The sequence below is a fragment of the Orycteropus afer genome, unplaced genomic scaffold (genome assembly GCF_000298275.1).
Source record: "Orycteropus afer afer isolate SDZICR_OR568_19922 unplaced genomic scaffold, OryAfe1.0 scaffold00435, whole genome shotgun sequence".
NCBI classification, from domain to species: Eukaryota; Metazoa; Chordata; class Mammalia; order Tubulidentata; family Orycteropodidae; genus Orycteropus; species Orycteropus afer.
In genome coordinates this window covers 2,577,093-2,595,175 of record NW_006922022.1, presented here as the reverse complement: position 1 = coordinate 2,595,175, position 18,083 = coordinate 2,577,093, and the positions used below count along the sequence as shown (strand labels likewise).

The window sequence follows — 18,083 nt, the reverse complement described above, 5'->3', positions numbered from 1 at the left end:
AATCTTTTCTCCATTTATCATGAGGTTGCTTACTGGTCCAGTTGTGAGGATTTTTATTTTCTTTTTTTCCTAACCAAGAGTCATTTATTTCTTTTGTCAGTGCCAAATGTTCCCCAATTCTTTCTTACCAGAAGTTAACATAGCTTCTTCATTTCTCCTTCCTGGTGACCTTTATCTCCTGAAGGATTTTTGTTTTCTTTATTTTGAGGTGAAAAGAGCGCTGGTGGGGTAGTGGGTAAGGCATTTGGCCGCTAACAGGAAGGTCAGCAATACAAATCCACCAGCTGCTCCATGGGAGAAAGATGAGGCAATCAACTTCTGTAAAGATTTACAGACTCGGAAACCCAGTGAGGGTTGCTATCAGTTGGAATCAACTCGATGGTAGTAAGGTTGGTTTTTGGCAGATATGTTGAGGTGTATTCCATATCGAAGATTTTCATTAGCAATTGTTTGAAGTCATCTTCACTTTCAGCAAACAAGGTTGTGCCATCTGCATATCGCAGGTTGTTAATAAGTCTTCCTCTAATCCTGATGTTGTGTTTTTCTTCATAGAGTCCAGCATCTAGGACTATTTGCTCAGCATACAGACTGAGTAACTATTGTGAAAGGATACAACCCTGAAACACTCCCTTTCTAATTTTAAACCATGCAGTATTACCTTGCTCTGCTTGAACAGCTGCCTCTAGTCCATGTACATGTTCCTCATAAGCACAATTAAGTGTTCTGGAATTCCCATTCTTCACAATGTTATCCATAATTTGTTAAGATCCACATAGTCAAATGCCTTTGCATAGTCAAGGCATCTCAAATTATCATAGCCCAAACAGTGTTGTTATTTTGTTTTTATTCCCCATCCCAGTAAAAAGCATTAGCATTGACCAAGTGGCTCAATCTTATAATCTAGAGGATTCCCAGCAGTGTTTCTGCCTCATGATCTTTCCACAAACGGCTTCGATTATGCAGATATCAATTACCATATACCACCTCCTCAAGGAAACCTTCTAGACTAACCTAATATAAAGTAAAACCCAAGTACTCTTTTTTTTTTGTTACACTTTAACAAACCTTCTACACTAACCCAATATAAAGTAATACCCAAATATTCTTGTTTGTTTTTTTTTTTTGTTACACTGTAAATCTCAGCAAAGCACATATCACTGATATTCTTCATACTTGTTTATTTAATATCTCCTTCCAATGAAGACAGCAGAACCATTATCCATTTAGTGTTGGCACATAAGAGGTGATAAGTGAATACTTGCTGAATGAACAAATCAACAGCCAATGAACCACTAAGTTATTTATGGTCTAGCGCTGTATGGCATTTTTTCTCTACTGCACAGTGGAGTGTTCAGGGCAAATAGATCACTTTTTGCCCTACCTAAAGGACCCATGATCATAAGTTTAAGAGCAATGGTAAAGTACTTTAGAGAGAAAATAAACTACTTTAGTCAGAGAAAGAAGCAAAGAAATTCATCAAATCAGTAGCTCTTCAAGGTTATGGTTAACATAGACCAGGGATTAGCATTTGACTGCTAACCAGAAGGTTGGCAGTTCAAGCCCACCAGCCTCTTTGCAGAAGAAAGATGGGGAAATCTACTTCCATAAAGATTTATCACCTCAAAAACCCAGCTATGAGTCAGAATCGACTCAATGGCCGTCAGTTTTTTGGTTTTTTTCCCCCATACTTTACCAAGCATGAATATCCTTTTAAATCTGGACAAGACCATTTGCTGTCATCTTGTCCTCTACAGCTGGTCTCTATATAGTAGTAGAATTGAGTTGCTGCAACCGAGACTTTATACCATAAAACCATAGATGCTATCTGGCCCTTTACAGACTGACCCCTGATACTGAAAAAAACAGGTTAGAAATCTCTCAAGAAAGAATTTCCACAATCACTAAACCTATAAAGAGTTAGGGGGCTATGCATTAAGAGGTTGCAAATAGCACAATCAAAACAAAACCCATGAACATAAAGCAAGCACAAGTAGCAAAAGCAACGTTATTACTAATTTTGCATTCATTCATTCATTCCTAAGTATATTAAGTTACTGCTGCTGTTACCATAATGGTTACAACAGTCATATCTGCAGGAGCCAGAATGTCATGCAGGTACAAACTTCTCTACTCCATGGCAATCAAGGAGAAGCTGCCCTCATCACTAACCTTGCAGTTTCTAGGACCTTTATGGCCTTGTCGAATTCTCCTTGGTTTTTGTACAAAAATGCCAGCTCAAACAGAGTGAATGGCACTAGGTAGTGGTCATACTTGAGCAGCTTTTCACTAAAAGAGCAAATAAAAAGAAATTAAGTTTTAACAAAACAAGAAACATATCATTCCACCATTTTTTCCCATTATTCAGAAAGCAGGTATAGTACTAAGCCTATTATCAGAGAAAATGCAGTATTTTAAAGAAAAACTGTCATTATACTGTTAAGGATCCTAAAAAAATATGGCAATAAATAGTATGCTTTTAATATATTAATCTGTATTTTATTCCTTAATCTAAATCCAGCACTTAGACTTCTTCCCCTTAGATAGATGAATGCATGCAGGTCATTAAAGATGAAAGCTGAGAATGGCAAGCTCCTCCTGCCCATGGGGTGCTCAGGAAATGACTCCATTTAGAAATAAAAAAGCTGTATTATTTCTTATTGATATTTAACTGCCTTTACATTTTTGAATCTTGTTAATGCTTAAAAATGTTAATGAAGAGTCTGGTGTACATTTTTGTTTTTCAGCAATATTATGACAACTCTGGCTATAAAACATATAGAAGCAATAGAAAAAAATATGAGTAACACACTTTCAAGTACATAGCTTAGCTCAGAAGAACATGAGAAAAACTCCCTGGTGCCAAAACCAAAGCTAAGACACATTCTGATGGCAAATAAATTGCTGGTGACAGAACCCCAAAGCAGGGGAATTTAGCAATCTGTAACTAAATCACACATACTTCACCCTGGAAGGAACCTCCCAAATGCTATATGACCTCCACAAATATAAATGATGCACATGGTAATTTACCACAGCTTTACTTGTAAGAGCAAAAAAAGACTAAAAACAAGTAAAAGTTGAAAAACAAATTGAAGTAATATGGCAAAATGCCAGAGAGAGTTCACTCTAGGTACCTAAGACTGAGGAGCCACTATTTAAAATCCTGGAGAGCTTACATGAAGTCCAGCTTTGGAACTTTTCTTAGAAAATTATAGGGACTGTGGTCTACATTGTACAGAGCGGTATCCACAGCTGAAGAGTGGCTGCACTCTCGAGACGACACAAGATCTCTTTCCTCGACAAGGCCACCAGTCCCTATTCCTGCCATAACTCGCCTGCCTCTCTCAGTAAGGTTGCTTGTCTGGCCTTAGAGACTCTAACGTAGAAAAGAGGGCCAGGCATCTGAACCTTGATTCAACTCCATGTTTTGTAAAGTAGTAGAACATCATCAATGCTACTGGGAAATTAAAAATCCCATCTCATGCACAAAAGAACTGTCCTCTGCCAAAAGAGAAGCAGTTACAGCACTTACCACATCCCTTTCTTCCTCACTAGATTAAAATCACAAAGAATGGTAAAGTCTGTTCACTTAACGTTTAATCTCTAGTTCCCAACACAATGTAGGGTTGTTGTTGTTATGTGCCATTGAGTTGGACCTGACCCATAGCAACCCCTCCTTGGGTTTCTGAGGCAGTATCACTACGGAAGTAGATTGCCCCATCTTCCTTTTGAGGAGTGGCTGGTGGGTTTGAACCACCAGCCTTCTGGTTAGCAGTCAAGTGTCTTGGGTACTACACTACCAGGGCTCCTACAATGTAGGGTACACAGTAGGTATTCACTGTTTTCAGTATAAGTGAATAGATAAACAAATGCATGAGTTTCAGAAATCTTACAGGGATTCAGGAAATTGTTGCTAGAGTTTGGAGGGATGCCTGTTGGCTAGTGTGAATTTAGTTTTTGTGCATCATCTGTAAATATCAAGTCAAAGTGCCTAAATCATGTCCCCGTTAAGGCTGTAATTTCTGTCACAAAGAACAAAGGCAACACCACTGTGTCCTCTCCGTAGTAACATAGTAACACCAAGTAAAAGGCCAGTTAAAAAAAAAAGCCAGTAGCAGGAGGAAAAAGCATTTTGTTATGGTTTTCTCATGGTGGTTCTTCAGAAGCCACCATTTGACGCATGTTGGTTTTACTGTTTGTTTTTACCTCTGAATAACATGAGTGAAACACAATTCAGCTTGCAAGGGTCGCTGTAAGTTCTTCAGGCAGCAACCTTTCAGTAACTTCACCAAGCACTCATCATCTGTCGAGTAGTCATTCAGCTCTTAACAAGAAGCAAAAAATACAAAAAAAGAAGAACACGTTTAAAAACCCTAATGAGGAAGAATTAATAGCTCATTAGGTGTCACTGCAATTATTTAAAAATAAGAAGGATTTTAGCATTTGTTTTGTCTTCCTAAATAAAATGCTATGAAAAAAAAATTTTTTTATTTGAATTTACTGTATTAGCCCACCATCCTCGTCACTTAAAAAAAAAAGAAAAAATTAAGTGGTCATACTTTGAGTTATGTGGCCTTAGATACAACAACAGGAAATCTGAACTCCAAACAAAATAAGGGCCTCATCGATTCTATAAAAGGTAAAAGCATGAGGATCAAGGCAGCTGTCTCTTCCGTAGTTTTGGATTATAACTGTGTTGGCTTCGATGCGTGAGAGGATACACTCCCATATGGAGAACCAGATGGCCTTATACCCATTAAAAATTCAGGAAGTAAAATGCCCTCTCCAGATCATTACGTTTACAACTTATTATCAATTCTCCCAGGTTATGTTCTTTTTGGGGGAAATTATGTAATAAAATTAGACAAAATGATTCTGAAGTGGATGAAAGGCACCTAAAATGCCCCCAGACCTCTAACTGCTCGAAGGAATGTAAAAGATTGTCTCTCACCACTTTTTTCCTTTTGAAAATGATGCTTTACCTTCTACAGCCTGAGGCAAACATGCATTAAACAGAGAAAACCATACTATCTAGGATGTCTACCTACCACTCTCGGTTGTTTTTTGTTTTTGTAACAAGTTATATTCAACCAAGAAGTCATTCCAAGACTAATAATTTATACATTTCAGGCAGTGACAACACAGATGGGAGATCGTAAAATGAACTAATGAGGACACAGGACCCCTCATACTGAAATTCTCCTGCTTTTAACATAAATCCCATGTGCTGATCTTCTAGTAGGTAAACTGTCCATGGGAGGTGAATGATGCTACTTACCCAACTAGAATGGAGTAACTTTATTTCTAGGTGCTGAAAACAGATGATATTTGCTTCTAACTTCTAAGCCCTGATAGGTCGTTTGCCAAGAAATTCACAAATATGAATACTACATTGCCTTTCCTATTAATTGTTATGAACCATTATCACACATGTGCACACACATACACACATACACCCATCTGTGTTTCTAATCAGGGATGTTCACTGAAATATGCATTTGAGAAACAGTATCTTTCAGGGCTTAGAACTAAACCCTGAGGGTCCATGTTGGCTGTTACCTTTTATTATCATTTTTGTGCATACTATTAAGCTCAGTGCAGCATTTTATTGACAGTTTGTGTTATCACAGCATTCTGGAGCTCAGAGAATGATGATTTTGCCAAGGAGCAAATATAACACTCTGGAAAGTTATAGTACCAGTAAAGCCACCTTTAAATTTAGATTAGAATATGAATAGGAACATGGCAAATGGTTCAAAAATACCACATTCCTCCAAAAACCTCAGAAAAGCAAAACCACGATCATTTCCTCAGACTACAGAACACTATCTAGCCAATGAGTGTTCTCCATTAAAATATGCTTTATTATGATTCTCAGCCTCATGTGTGTGCTCCCAGATGAACATCTCAACACGGTCTCCATTTTACATTTAAAGAAAATTACATGTATTTGCCTGTGTTTGTAAAAACACAATAGCCTGAAAAAGTTAGAGAGCACTAGGAGACATGGAAACAGGACAAGCTAAAATGTTAGCAAGTGTACATTTTCCTCATGCTGCTCTACAACACAAATAACTGTCTTCCTCCCATCATCTTCTTTCATAATGGCTTTATCGAGATATAATTCACATGCCCCACAACTCACCCATTTAAAGTATACAACTCAATGGTTGTTAGTGTAACACTCAACACAATCAATTTTAGAATATTTTCATCACCCCAAACCCTTTAGCTATCACCCCTCAGTACCCTTTCCTGCCCCCTAAGCCCTAAACAACCACTAATCTGCTTTCCATCTCTGTGGAATTGCCTATTCTGGACATTTCCCATAAATGGAATCATACAACGTGCGGTCTTTTGTGACTGCTCTTGCACTTAGCATAATGTTTTCAAGGTTCATGCATGCAGCACCATGCATCATTCCTCCCTTCATTTTGTTGCAGTCTTCTACGCCTTCAGCTCAAGCTCTCAAGATGAACAGAAAATAACATGGTAGACAAACTCAAGGAAAATGTCAGAGAGACAGAGACGAGGATGTCTAGGCTGTTACTTTTCATACTTACTTTCTTTCTGCAAAGCTGCCTCAGCCTTTTCAACAGTCACCAGCAAATTTTCAGAAAGGTCTTTTCTTTTGCTCACTATTGGAAAACCATTCCAGACATACATCATTTCCTAATGAGAAAGAATGGAAAACTGTTTGCAAGCATTTGAGGTTATTCCACACCCTTGTGTTTTGCCTTGGTTGCTAAGGACCTCAAGCATTTAGGAATCATTTTCCGTAACTTTCTTCATCAGGAGTTTAGTGAGATAATTTGCCACTTTCCCATTTTATGACATGCCTTTTGCCTTTTATATTGTGATATAATTCAGGGTATATGTTTTTTATTAATTTAATTTGTTCATTTGTTTAAACAAATATTTATTAAGAATCTATTGGTATTTAATCCTCTTGGAAAGATGACAGAATAAAGATAAATAAATGTAATATTTTAAACTCATTTTATGAACAATTCCATTTAATGTACATTTTTGTTGTCATTTTTAAGTAAAAGGAAACATTTAAATGTCTGCCAGTTGTTTATATAAAATGTTTCCAAGAACATCATTGGAAATGAACATTAGAGCTATTTTATTGGGCTCAGGTCCTTTTAGACTATTAAGAGCATGTGACAGACCAGGAACGCAATCCAATATGCAGAAAACACATTCATTTAAAGGCCATATGGCTGAAAGACAGCCCCTGAAAATGTAAACTGATGGTTTCTCATTGCAGATTACATTTAATGGGCCTAGCAGATGAGAATATTTTTTGGACCAAAAGCAAATGTTCTTTTGCTTGAAAATATTTTTCTAACTTTCCTGGTAGTGCAGTTCAGGTCATGAAGGATATGGAAAAAACAGGGTAACTAGTATCTTCTTGGAAATAAATGAATTTAAAAAGTGATGGAGAAACTGCCTGAAAAGCCTCTTATCAGGGGAGTGCTGGAACTGAGGAAGACACATCCAAATGGAGCAGCAGCAAAATGAGCATTACTGTACAGCACTGAAAACTGAGAGCACGGCACTCTACCTTTAATTCACCATGTGCACTGTCTTATCATTGTTAGAGTTAACAGCTCAACTCAGCAATTAATGGAATATCTTATCAGAAGGAGTTAAGCTCAAGTCTGAGCTTTTAAGAAAAACAGGCTTCTCATAAAATTCCCTGTTGTTAGTTGCCATCAAGTCAATTTTGACTCATGGCGACCACAAATTTCAGGTCCGTTCCCTACACATTCTATATCCATAAACCTGGAGAAACAGCTACAGTGAATTAACCTTATTTAAGATCTTTAATAGTCAAAGCAGTATAGAGTTATGTACATTAGAATCTAAGTACTAGGGCTTAGGAAAACTACAGCGTTCTAGAAAAATTTCGGGAAACTTCTGACAGAGAGGAAGAAAAAATTTCCCAGTGCATATCACTAAATAATGAATCAGGAAACCATAAAGGAGGACTGACGACATCTACTTCGCTGAAGGGTTTTCTGGGCTGGCTGGCTACCTATGCAAAACAAAAGCCCCAAAGGGTCAGAATGATTTGATATATTCAGTCCCTGTTAAGAAATCTTCATTAAGAAAATTTAAGTCAAAGTAATACTTTTCACAGAGGTATAATCAAAATGCATAATGACTAAGAACAGAAGCTTCAGGACTGCACTGCTCAATGCAGCTGCCACCAGCCACTTGTGGCCCTTCACCCTTCAAATGCAACTAGTCCAAACTAAAACGCTCAGTAAGTATAAAACACACATCAGATTTCAAAGAATCAGTATAATACAAAAGAACATGAAATAGCTCACTAATAGTTTATTGATTACATGCTGAAATGACAAAATTTTGCATATATTTGGTTAACAAATATCTTCTTAAAATTAATTTCATGTTTCCTTTTTTTTTTAATGTGGCTACTAGAAAATGCAAAACGAACTATGGAGCTGGCATCATAATTCCATTGGACAATGCTGTTCTAGAACCAGTTCTACTATTAAGTTGATTAAGTCAACTTAACCTGTCTGACTGCTACCCAGAAGGTTGGCGGTTCAAACCCACCAGCCACTCTTTGGAAGGAAGGTTGGGCAATCTACTTCTGTAGTGATACTGCCTCGGAAACCCAAGGAAGGGTCACTATAAGTTGGACCTGACTCAACAGCAGTGAGTTCGGTTTTTCTTTTTTGGAAGGAAAGAAAATGGGGCTAAAATGAAGAACTACTCTCAAAGAGTTATTGTAAGAACTAAATGATATGTTTTTAAAATAACTTTTATCATAATGCCTGGAACATACCAACCAAAAAAAAATAGCTATTATTATTTAATTATTAATAAACTAATAATTTATTTGCAAATGTTCACCTTACAAAAACATTTAAGATGGTTTTTAATTGAGCTAGACATCACAACAAGAGTTAGATGCTCTCCCTGCTGCTTTCACTTGACAATTTTATTTTTAGTACTCAAACAGGAAACAAAATAAAAGTAGGTACCAGGGCAGGTAAGACGAGATTCACAGGTGCGGGCAACGAAGGAGAGTACCGTCGGGCTTTCCTCACAGCAAACTTCTCGGTAGGGATAGATTTACCAGCTATTCTCTGCTTCAAACTTTCCACCTGTCTGTGAAGATTCCCGGCCACCACCCCCAGTGAAAGATGAGGTAATTAGAAAACACATATTTATCTCAGAGGCTTTCATAGAAATCTCCCTAGACCAGCAGTCCATCATCCCCAGAACCTACTGGAAATGTAAATCCAGCCCCACCCAGATCAACTGAATCGCAAATTCTAGGGGTAGGGCACAGTTGTTGTTGTGGTTGTTGTTATGTGCCGTCGAGTCAGCCCTGACTCATAGTGACCCCTCCTTGGGTTTCCGAGGCAGTATCACTACGGAAGTAGGATTGCCCAACCTTCCTTCCGAGGAGTGGCTGGTGGGTTTGAACCAGTAGTCTGGATTTTAACCAGCCCTCCAGGTGATTTTGATGCACACTCCAGTTCAAGAACTGATTTTACAACTACTTCTGTCTAGTCAATTTACTAATGTCTTAAGATATCAAACACAGTCTAAGCAATCTTGGTATTAAATTGGCAGCTTCTGTAAGTAAGCAGAAAGATTCCAGAGTATTTTTTTACTCTACTGTAGACACAGTGGAGAAGGAGAAGAGGGTATACCAATACATTTCCTATTCTTCTCTACAAATATGACACAAATTGAAACAATATTGTGGCTCAAAAGACAGCCTATCAATTAATTAATAATTTCAAAAACTGTTCCCCAAGTACAGGTGACTTTGTCAATAATCCGCTAAGGATATGTACCATGTTTACATACTTCCTCTCAGGGTTTAAAGATCACGGAATTTGCACGAGGAGAACATTTGTTCTGGGGATGATACAAAGGAACCCTGGTAGTGCAACTGGCGAGTACTCAGCTGCTAACCAATAGGCTGGCAGTTTGAAGCCACCCGGTGGCTCCACAGGAGACAGGGCTGGTGATCTTATTCTGTAAAGATGATGGACAAGAAAACCCTATTGGGCAGTTCTATTATGTCTTAGAGGGTCACTATGAGTTGGAACCAACTTGACAGCCCCCAACAACATAGTAGGTACTCAAAAAAAGGTTAGGGATTTAGATCTTATTTGGGAAGGTTATGAATGGATGGATAGAGATGTGAATATTAGTCTGAACAAAATAAGATTATTTCACAGCTCAGCCTCTAGAATTTCTGGCATATGCACGAGAGCTAAGAAAATGTTATACTCTGTTTTCTTAAATTTATCGGACCACAAAATATCTTTTATTCATAGCAATCGTTAACATGTTTTGATAACATTACCCATTTAGGAAATTGTTTTTAAAACTAAGCAACAAAAACCCAATAACAAAACCCTACTTCCAAAACATAAATAAAAGAACATGTTCTCAAGATTCTCAATTACACCAGTCTATCTGTAAAATCCTCCTAAAAGGATGGCATTTAGATTCTTGGCTAAATGTAAGGTTTCTTGTATCAATAATTAGGTGAATTAAAGAAATATGAAGGCAAAGCATGGGAAAACACTACAGGAAAAGGAAGAAGATGTATCTGTGTGCCCATTTATATACTCAGGGTCTTTGTTATAGTGTCCTGTTTACCTGAATAAAGTTACCACCTTCTCTTTGGTTGTTACAACATCTTCCTCTGGAAGCATACTCAAAATCGCAGCTTTCAGGAATACATATGTTGCCTTGCAGAGAAGAAAAAAAGCATCTAGTCATAGAACATCCCCAGGTACTTAATATTTCTACCCTGCAAATCAAGAGTGACCTACAAACCTTCTGCTTATAATACTTAAGAGGCAGCAAAGAAATCAAGGGAAATGAAAAGTTTTATTGTCTATTTCTAATGAAAATTAGCTTTCCACTTAAATTAGAACATTTTCCTATTACATAACTGCAGTGTCCGTGGGTGAGAAAGTAGACAGAATGAACGAGAGATCATTAGTTCATTCCTCCCAACTTCTCCCAAATGGATCAGAATTCATTCTGATTATCATAAAAAAGGCTGATTATCAAGACATCAGAAAGGCTAGGAAAAATTATCAACCCTATTGATACTTAAGGAGTTCTGGTGGCATAGTGGATAAGGCATTGGGCGGCTAACCAGAAAGTCAGTGGTTCAAACCCACCACCCACTATGCAGAAGGAAGAGGGGCAATCTACTTCCATAAAGATTTACTGCCTCAGAAACCCAATGAGGGTCGCTATGAGTCAGAATCAACTTGTTGGCAGTGGGTTTGCTTTGGTTTGGTTTTTTACTGACACTTGCATACTTAATAATTCTAAATAGAAGTAAAATCTCTTTTTTCGAAAGCACTCTTCAGTTTTTTTTTTTTTTTTTAAAGACGTAGCATTGAGTAGAGTACCCATAAGCAGTAAGTACTTAATGTCTATTTCCTCTTTACATGGATCTCTAAGTTGATAAAATAGTGTTGATGTCATACTATTGAACAAACAGTCCTAAATGATTGGCCATTTGTTGGCAAACAAATGACATTATGAAAGCACTGCAATTTACCTTGGACCATTTACTCTCTTTGCAAAGCAGATCTGAATAGTAATATGCCTGCATCCAGTTTTGTTGGAATATATAAAGCCACATCAGCTCCCAGTAACAGAGATGGTGAAACTGTTTCCACTCTTCTTGAACTGAAATGCATTTTTGGAATATTTCTTGTGCCTATAAGTCAATTGCATAAAGCTGATCATCCAGATACTAGACAAGCAGATAATAACCTAATGGAAAAATACATAAAATGCTTTATACTAAAAGAACAAAATTATCATTCATTAAACCATTCAATATGACATGTTCCTTTTCTTACATGCCATGATACAGTTAAGTTCTGCCTTTTTGCTTAATTTTGTGATTGTGCCTTGGCACTTTCTAACATGGGAGTGTCCCTTCCCAAGTCAAATGTGAAACACCAAATTCTTTCAGGAAAATACAGACAGATTTGGGTTCCTAAGAAGGCAAAGCTCCCATAGAATAAAACACTTTCTAAACAAAATTAAAGACAATGGACAGAGTGAAAGAAAATATCCAGTACATACATAACTGACAAAAGATTAACCCTTATCACACAACAATTGTATAAAAACTTTAAGAGAAAGATAAACAACTCACAGGAAAAGTGGCAAAAATGGATAGACAAATCAGGAAAAAAAAAGATGTACGAATGAAAAGTACACATAGTAAGAATACATAGTAGGTGGGGAATTTAAATTAAAGTCATTTCTCAGCCATCAGATTGGCAAAACGAGAAAAAAAATGATAAACTCAAGAGTTGGAAAACAGAATTAGAAACAAATATTTTCATCTTCTACAGGAGGGTAAACTGAACAAACTTTAAATAAGGAGGACATCTGTTGGATTTATCAGAATTCACACATCTTTTGACCCAGAAACTCTATTTATTAGAATCTATCTTACATGAACAAACCTATGTACAGAAATATATTAAAATTTACAATATAATAACATTTACAAGAGCACTGTTTTTAGTAGCCAAATATCTACAAATAGCAGACTGCTTTAATAAGTATGGTACACCCATCCCATGGAATGAAACCCAAGTATCAAGAAAAGAATGAGGGAGCTTTAGATAAACTGACCTGGAAAGATATCCAAGTTGTAGCGTAAGTAGGAAAAAAACACAAAACAAAACATAGAATAATACTATATTTGAGCCAATTTGCATGGAAGAAAATTGTTTGTGAGGGTATTACATGAAATGCTCCTTACTCTTCTACCAGTGGCCCCAGTGGTCCCTTCTGCAAGGACTCAGTGAATAACGTCCTTTGATATGGAACCCACAGTAATGTAGTGGAGGTGCTTCTTGGCAGGAGGCTAGATTCTAAAGCTGGTATGTGATGCAGAAACTAATGAGTCAAATGTTTTTGAAAATCCCTTACATTTCTTACAAATTATTTTGTATAATCTACCTTGAACTGCTTCATGCAATTTATCTGTAAACATAGATAATATTTAGTTATCTATTTCACACACTAGAACACATGCATAAAATTAAATTCTGGCCTTTTCATTAAGACTTATTTCTTTATTTTAGTGTAATCCATATAGCTGAATTTACTTGAGCATTGAATGAGTATGTGATGTTGTTGTTGTTGTTATGTGCTGTCGAGTATGTGATGCAACTCTACAATACAGATAAGAAACTCCTCAAAATAAATTACCTCTTCAACATTCCCCTTCAGCAGCTTTATTCGGGCATGATAAAACAGCATGAGTGACCCCTGTGAGGAGAGGAAGAAAAGACATTGCTCAACAATCAGTGTTGGTTAGTTAATTACGGTTAAAACATACACTTGAAATACTAGGCATACATTTGGAAATTGCTGGAGGAAGGGTGCAAGGAGACTCTCTGCTTCCACAATATTCACTTCTCCTGTACCTAGAAATTTAACAGGAAAAGGCTCAGTCTTCGTGAAACATGGTGGATATGTATAACTAACTCTCCAAATTTCATTAACACATAGCAAAGACCTAATCACGGAAAAGGCAAAAAAGTGACACTGTGTCATTTTTACTTATAAACTAAAATACTACAGGTCTCATCTATGACTTTAGTTTAAGAGAACTTCAGGTCAGACTGACTAATTCTTAAGCATGGAGGCGGTTGTCTTAGGTTCATTGTTAGAATTTCTGGTTTTAATAGTACAATTAACTTGTCTTAACCAAAAACTTATTTTCTGCTAAAAAATAAATCTAATAAGAATATGCTAAAATAGAGAAACTAAACAAGGTTTATAGAATTTTTTTGATGTTGAGAACAGATTTTAAAAATTCAATAAATGAAACACTCAACCCTTTCTGCTAAATGTTACTATGAGGAAATCTAATTAAAATGAAATGTAATCCTTGATGTTTCATCCACTTTTGCTTTTAAAAAAAAAAAGTAAACAGACTACTTGCTCTTATTAATTTTTCTAAATTTTTACTTACTCAGCAGATGCAAGACAATCAACTTTCAATGAAGTAAAATGTAATCCAGTCCTTACCAAGTATTAGACAGATATAAGTATGAAAAGCTAGTATAGTTAAACAGCATAATGGAGCTCTCATGCTTCTTCCTGATGCACCTTCTCGTAACTGCATGAGTCCCAACTCCTGCAGGAATTAAATGCATTGTAGAAGCAGAAGAGCAGATCACTTTCAGCAACTTTCAAATGTTAGTTTATGTACCCCCACCCCTCATGAAGGTGAGGTTCATTTTTCTAGAGCTTAGAATAATGGTGATGCCTTCTTATTGATAATTAGAAACAAAATTTACATTATACACTGACATAAGGCAATCTCACAAATTCTTTTACATTGTGTTATTCTAGACAGAACGGCAGTGCTTATTTCATAGAAATGTTGTTATTTCTCTGATAAAAATATTAGTTCATCATAACATATTAAGGATTCAAATGCAAAACACTATGGTGGGTATGAAGAAGACATGGTTCCATGCCCTCAAGGATCTTTCCATCAAATAGGGAAGACAGTACATGAACACATGATTTTCTTATTGGATTCTATTAATAATAAATTGTTGCATTGATATAATAAGAGATTAATTGATGTAATATATTGCTTCTTATATATTAAAATATATTGAATGCCATAAGAAAGACAAATAAATAATTTTCAGAGGGGTACTTGAGTCTTAGTGGAGGGTAAGGGAAGGTTTGGTAGAATCCATGACATCTATCTCAAACCTAACAGAAAAACAGGTTCTCTACAGAACAGTATTAGGTTGGGAAGGACATTCCAACTAAACCCGTAGAAAAAACAGGAAGCACGGGGCTTGTCTGGAGAACAGCCAGTTCCCAGCTCAGCAAGAGCACTGGGGAAGAGAGAAGTCTCAGTAGTAAGGCTGGAAACACTGGCTACAGTCAGATCACAGAGTCCTTGAATTCATGCTACGGACCTTATTCGTGAGGCAATGTGGAGCCACTGAAGACAAAAGGAAGACGATGAATGGTCAAGGGGGAGAGGTGACCATGAACTAAGTCAGAATAAACTGATTGCAACAGAAGGTGAAGGGATCACCAGAAATACACAACATGAAGAACATGGACACTGGAGTAAATGGAAAAAATGGACAGCTTCTTGCACTTATTCTCAGACTTTCTCAAAACCTGCTCTCTTGACTAGCAGACAAGCTTTTGTAAGAAGGTAACTGTTGTAATATCATATTAAGCTTTATGATTAATAAATGTTAGATGCTACAAAAACAACAACACAACAATTTAATTAACAGAACTCATGGAAAGCAAATTTTCTTATTTAATATTACAGTAAACCTTATAAAAACACAAGGAAATCTAAAATACTGCAATTATGCTTGATTCATGCCCTTTGAGCCATTAGAATCATAAAATGTTACCCATATCTAACATTTTATGGAAATCTAGCCTAACTCCTTCATTTTACAGATGAAGACTCTGAGGTCAATAAAATGTTAAGGAAGCAAATCTTAACCACACAGGAAAGCTACAGATTCAGCAAGCAGCAATATTAGTAAAATATAATTTTTAATCTAAGAATTTATGTAACAAAGGTGAAATTTTTTTAATTTCAATAGAAAATCCAGGACTAACTCCTGAAAATTATCACAATAGTAATGAAGACATGCTGCATTGCCTTATATTCAGTAAATAATGTTTTATCTTTCCTGTCAATATTGATATAAAATGAAATTTGTACCCTGTTTCCAGAAAATCCAATAAATTCCAGTAGTCTGATAATCCTTGCTGGTAAAAGGGACAGCATCTATAAGAAAAAAAAATACAGAAGTCCTTACATATTAATGTCTTTAACTAGATGACCATCAAACTCCAAACAACTTAAAGTATTAATGCTTCAGTGGGACAAAAAATTAGAAGAACCAAGTTAAAAACACTTGTTATGTGCCGTCGAGTCGGACCCGACTCATAGTGACTTCTCCTTGGGTTTCCGAGGCAGTATCACTACGGAAGTAGATTGCCCCATCTTCCTTCTGAGGAGTGGCTGGTGGGTTTGAATTGCCAGCCTTCTAGTTAGCAGTCAAGTGCCTTAGGCACTACACCACCAAAGCTCTATAGACATGTCTTAATCATCACATACTATAGTTTACTTATGACTTAATTTCATTCAGCTAAGATATTGAACATAAATTTGAAAAAAAAAAAAAAAAAAGCCTGGCCACTCTACAGAATACCGGGTCCTTTTATGTGGAGTCAGGAAAAGATAGGACAGTAACTCCTCAGTGCCATCTCCAGACAGGATTCTTTTATCTTTCTTTTCCAGAATCTAGCAAAAGTCTGTTTAGTGATCACATACCTATATGACTCTCTCACTTTGTAATTTTCTTACCAAATCAAACCTTAATAAAACTTCAAAACCTGTAAATAATATATCACAATTTGACAGATATCTATCTACTCACACGCATCATCTCCCCAAACAAACAAAAAAAAGCTGCTGCTGTTGAGTCAGTTATGACGCATGGTGACCCTGTGTGTATCAGAACAGACCTGTACTCCCCAGGGTTGCCCACAGCTGCCAGGTCTTTCTTCTGTTATACTAATGGGTAGATTAGAACCACTAACCTTTCGATTAATTTAAAAAAAAAAAAACTCACTGCCGTCAAGTCGGATCCAACTCATAGCAACCCTTTTTTGGGTTTCCGAGGCGGAATCACTACAGAAGTAGTAGTTGCTCGATCTTCCTTCCAAGAAGTGGCTGATAGGTTTGAACCGCCAGCCTTATGATTAGAAGTCAAATGCCTTAGGCACTACAACACCCAAGTGCAAACCATTTGTCCCACCCAACGACCTTCAAAATCATCCCTCAAGTTACAATGCTCCCTCATTTATTTCTCAAGAGCTGCCACTGTCAGAGCAACAATATTTCTGATGTTGAAATGGAATTGGATTACAAAGTCCTTATTACCAAAAACCTAACTAGCCTATTTAGAGTGCTACATGCTTCCTTTATAGTATACAACCCAGAACTCTTCTGAGCATGTGCAGAATTTCACAATACATAATGGGCAAAGACCCACTGTGTCAAAACACCGGAAAATTAATTCCACTCTTGCCACTTAGCAATTAAACCCAGGTAGAGGTTCACAATAAGGTTCGCAGGTTGTGGATAAAGCACTGAAAACTGTAGGTTCTTATACAATAGGTTCTGGCTTTTTATAGACATTTTCTTACCAAATTAAAGGCTCCTACTCCAAGTTTGACACCCCCTTCAAATTCATAGAAGAATTGTTGATCAAGTTTGTCCTTCTCAATTACATGCAAGATTGAAAGACACTCCCTGGATTGAAGACAAAAAGTTAAGGTATAGGCTTACTATGACTCTGAAATTAATATGAAGAAAAATTGTTAAGTCTATCCAAACCTGCTGAAGTTAATGCTTATAAATAACCAGTTGACAAAATCACCTGTGCAGCCACCACACACCACCTGTCAGTGGAGGTTTGCACGTTGCTATGATGCTCAACAGGTTTCAGTGGAGCTTCCGATGAGATGGACTCAGAAAAAAGGCCTGGTGACCTATTTGCAAAGATCAGCCAATGAAAACCTTATGAATCAGAATGATCCTATCTGCAACCAAGGCTGGGGATGACACACAGGACCAGGCAGTGTTTAGTTCCATTGTGCATGGGGTGGCTATTAGTTGGGGGCCAACTCAACAACAAATAACAACAACAAATCTATTAATATGATACACTGAGAAAGATACAACATCAGTTTTGTGGTATTCTTGCCACAGATGCATAATCTGAATTTTATCATGAGGAAACATTAGATAAATCCAAATTTAAAAAATGTTCCTCAAAATAACTAGCTAGTATACTTTAAAAGGGAGCTCTGGGAGGCGGGGCAAGATGGCGGACTAGGCAGAAGGATTGCACAGACCCTTTTCAACAAAGAAAAGGGAAACCAATTAACACAGACACAGAAGATAATCTTGGACCCCTGAGCCTTGAAGGAAAGGATGCAGATTTGGACTA

At 36.9% G+C, this 18,083-nt stretch overlaps 1 protein-coding gene across 1 annotated transcript in view; it reads right to left on the bottom strand.

Annotated features, from left to right (window-relative positions):
• The window catches only part of TTC39B (tetratricopeptide repeat domain 39B), a 73,128-nt gene that overhangs the window by 7,876 nt on the left and 47,169 nt on the right, over positions 1-18,083 (bottom strand). Inside the window, exons 9-19 of the mRNA XM_042782733.1 lie at positions 17,278-17,383; positions 15,785-15,850; positions 14,092-14,200; positions 13,417-13,484; positions 13,267-13,326; positions 11,588-11,749; positions 10,666-10,757; positions 9,024-9,150; positions 6,564-6,672; positions 4,207-4,324; positions 2,170-2,286 (exon numbers count right to left, since the gene is read on the bottom strand). Of these exons, the coding sequence (XP_042638667.1) occupies positions 2,170-2,286; positions 4,207-4,324; positions 6,564-6,672; positions 9,024-9,150; positions 10,666-10,757; positions 11,588-11,749; positions 13,267-13,326; positions 13,417-13,484; positions 14,092-14,200; positions 15,785-15,850; positions 17,278-17,383 (1,134 nt within the window). The remainder of the gene's footprint in view (positions 1-2,169; positions 2,287-4,206; positions 4,325-6,563; positions 6,673-9,023; positions 9,151-10,665; positions 10,758-11,587; positions 11,750-13,266; positions 13,327-13,416; positions 13,485-14,091; positions 14,201-15,784; positions 15,851-17,277; positions 17,384-18,083) is intronic.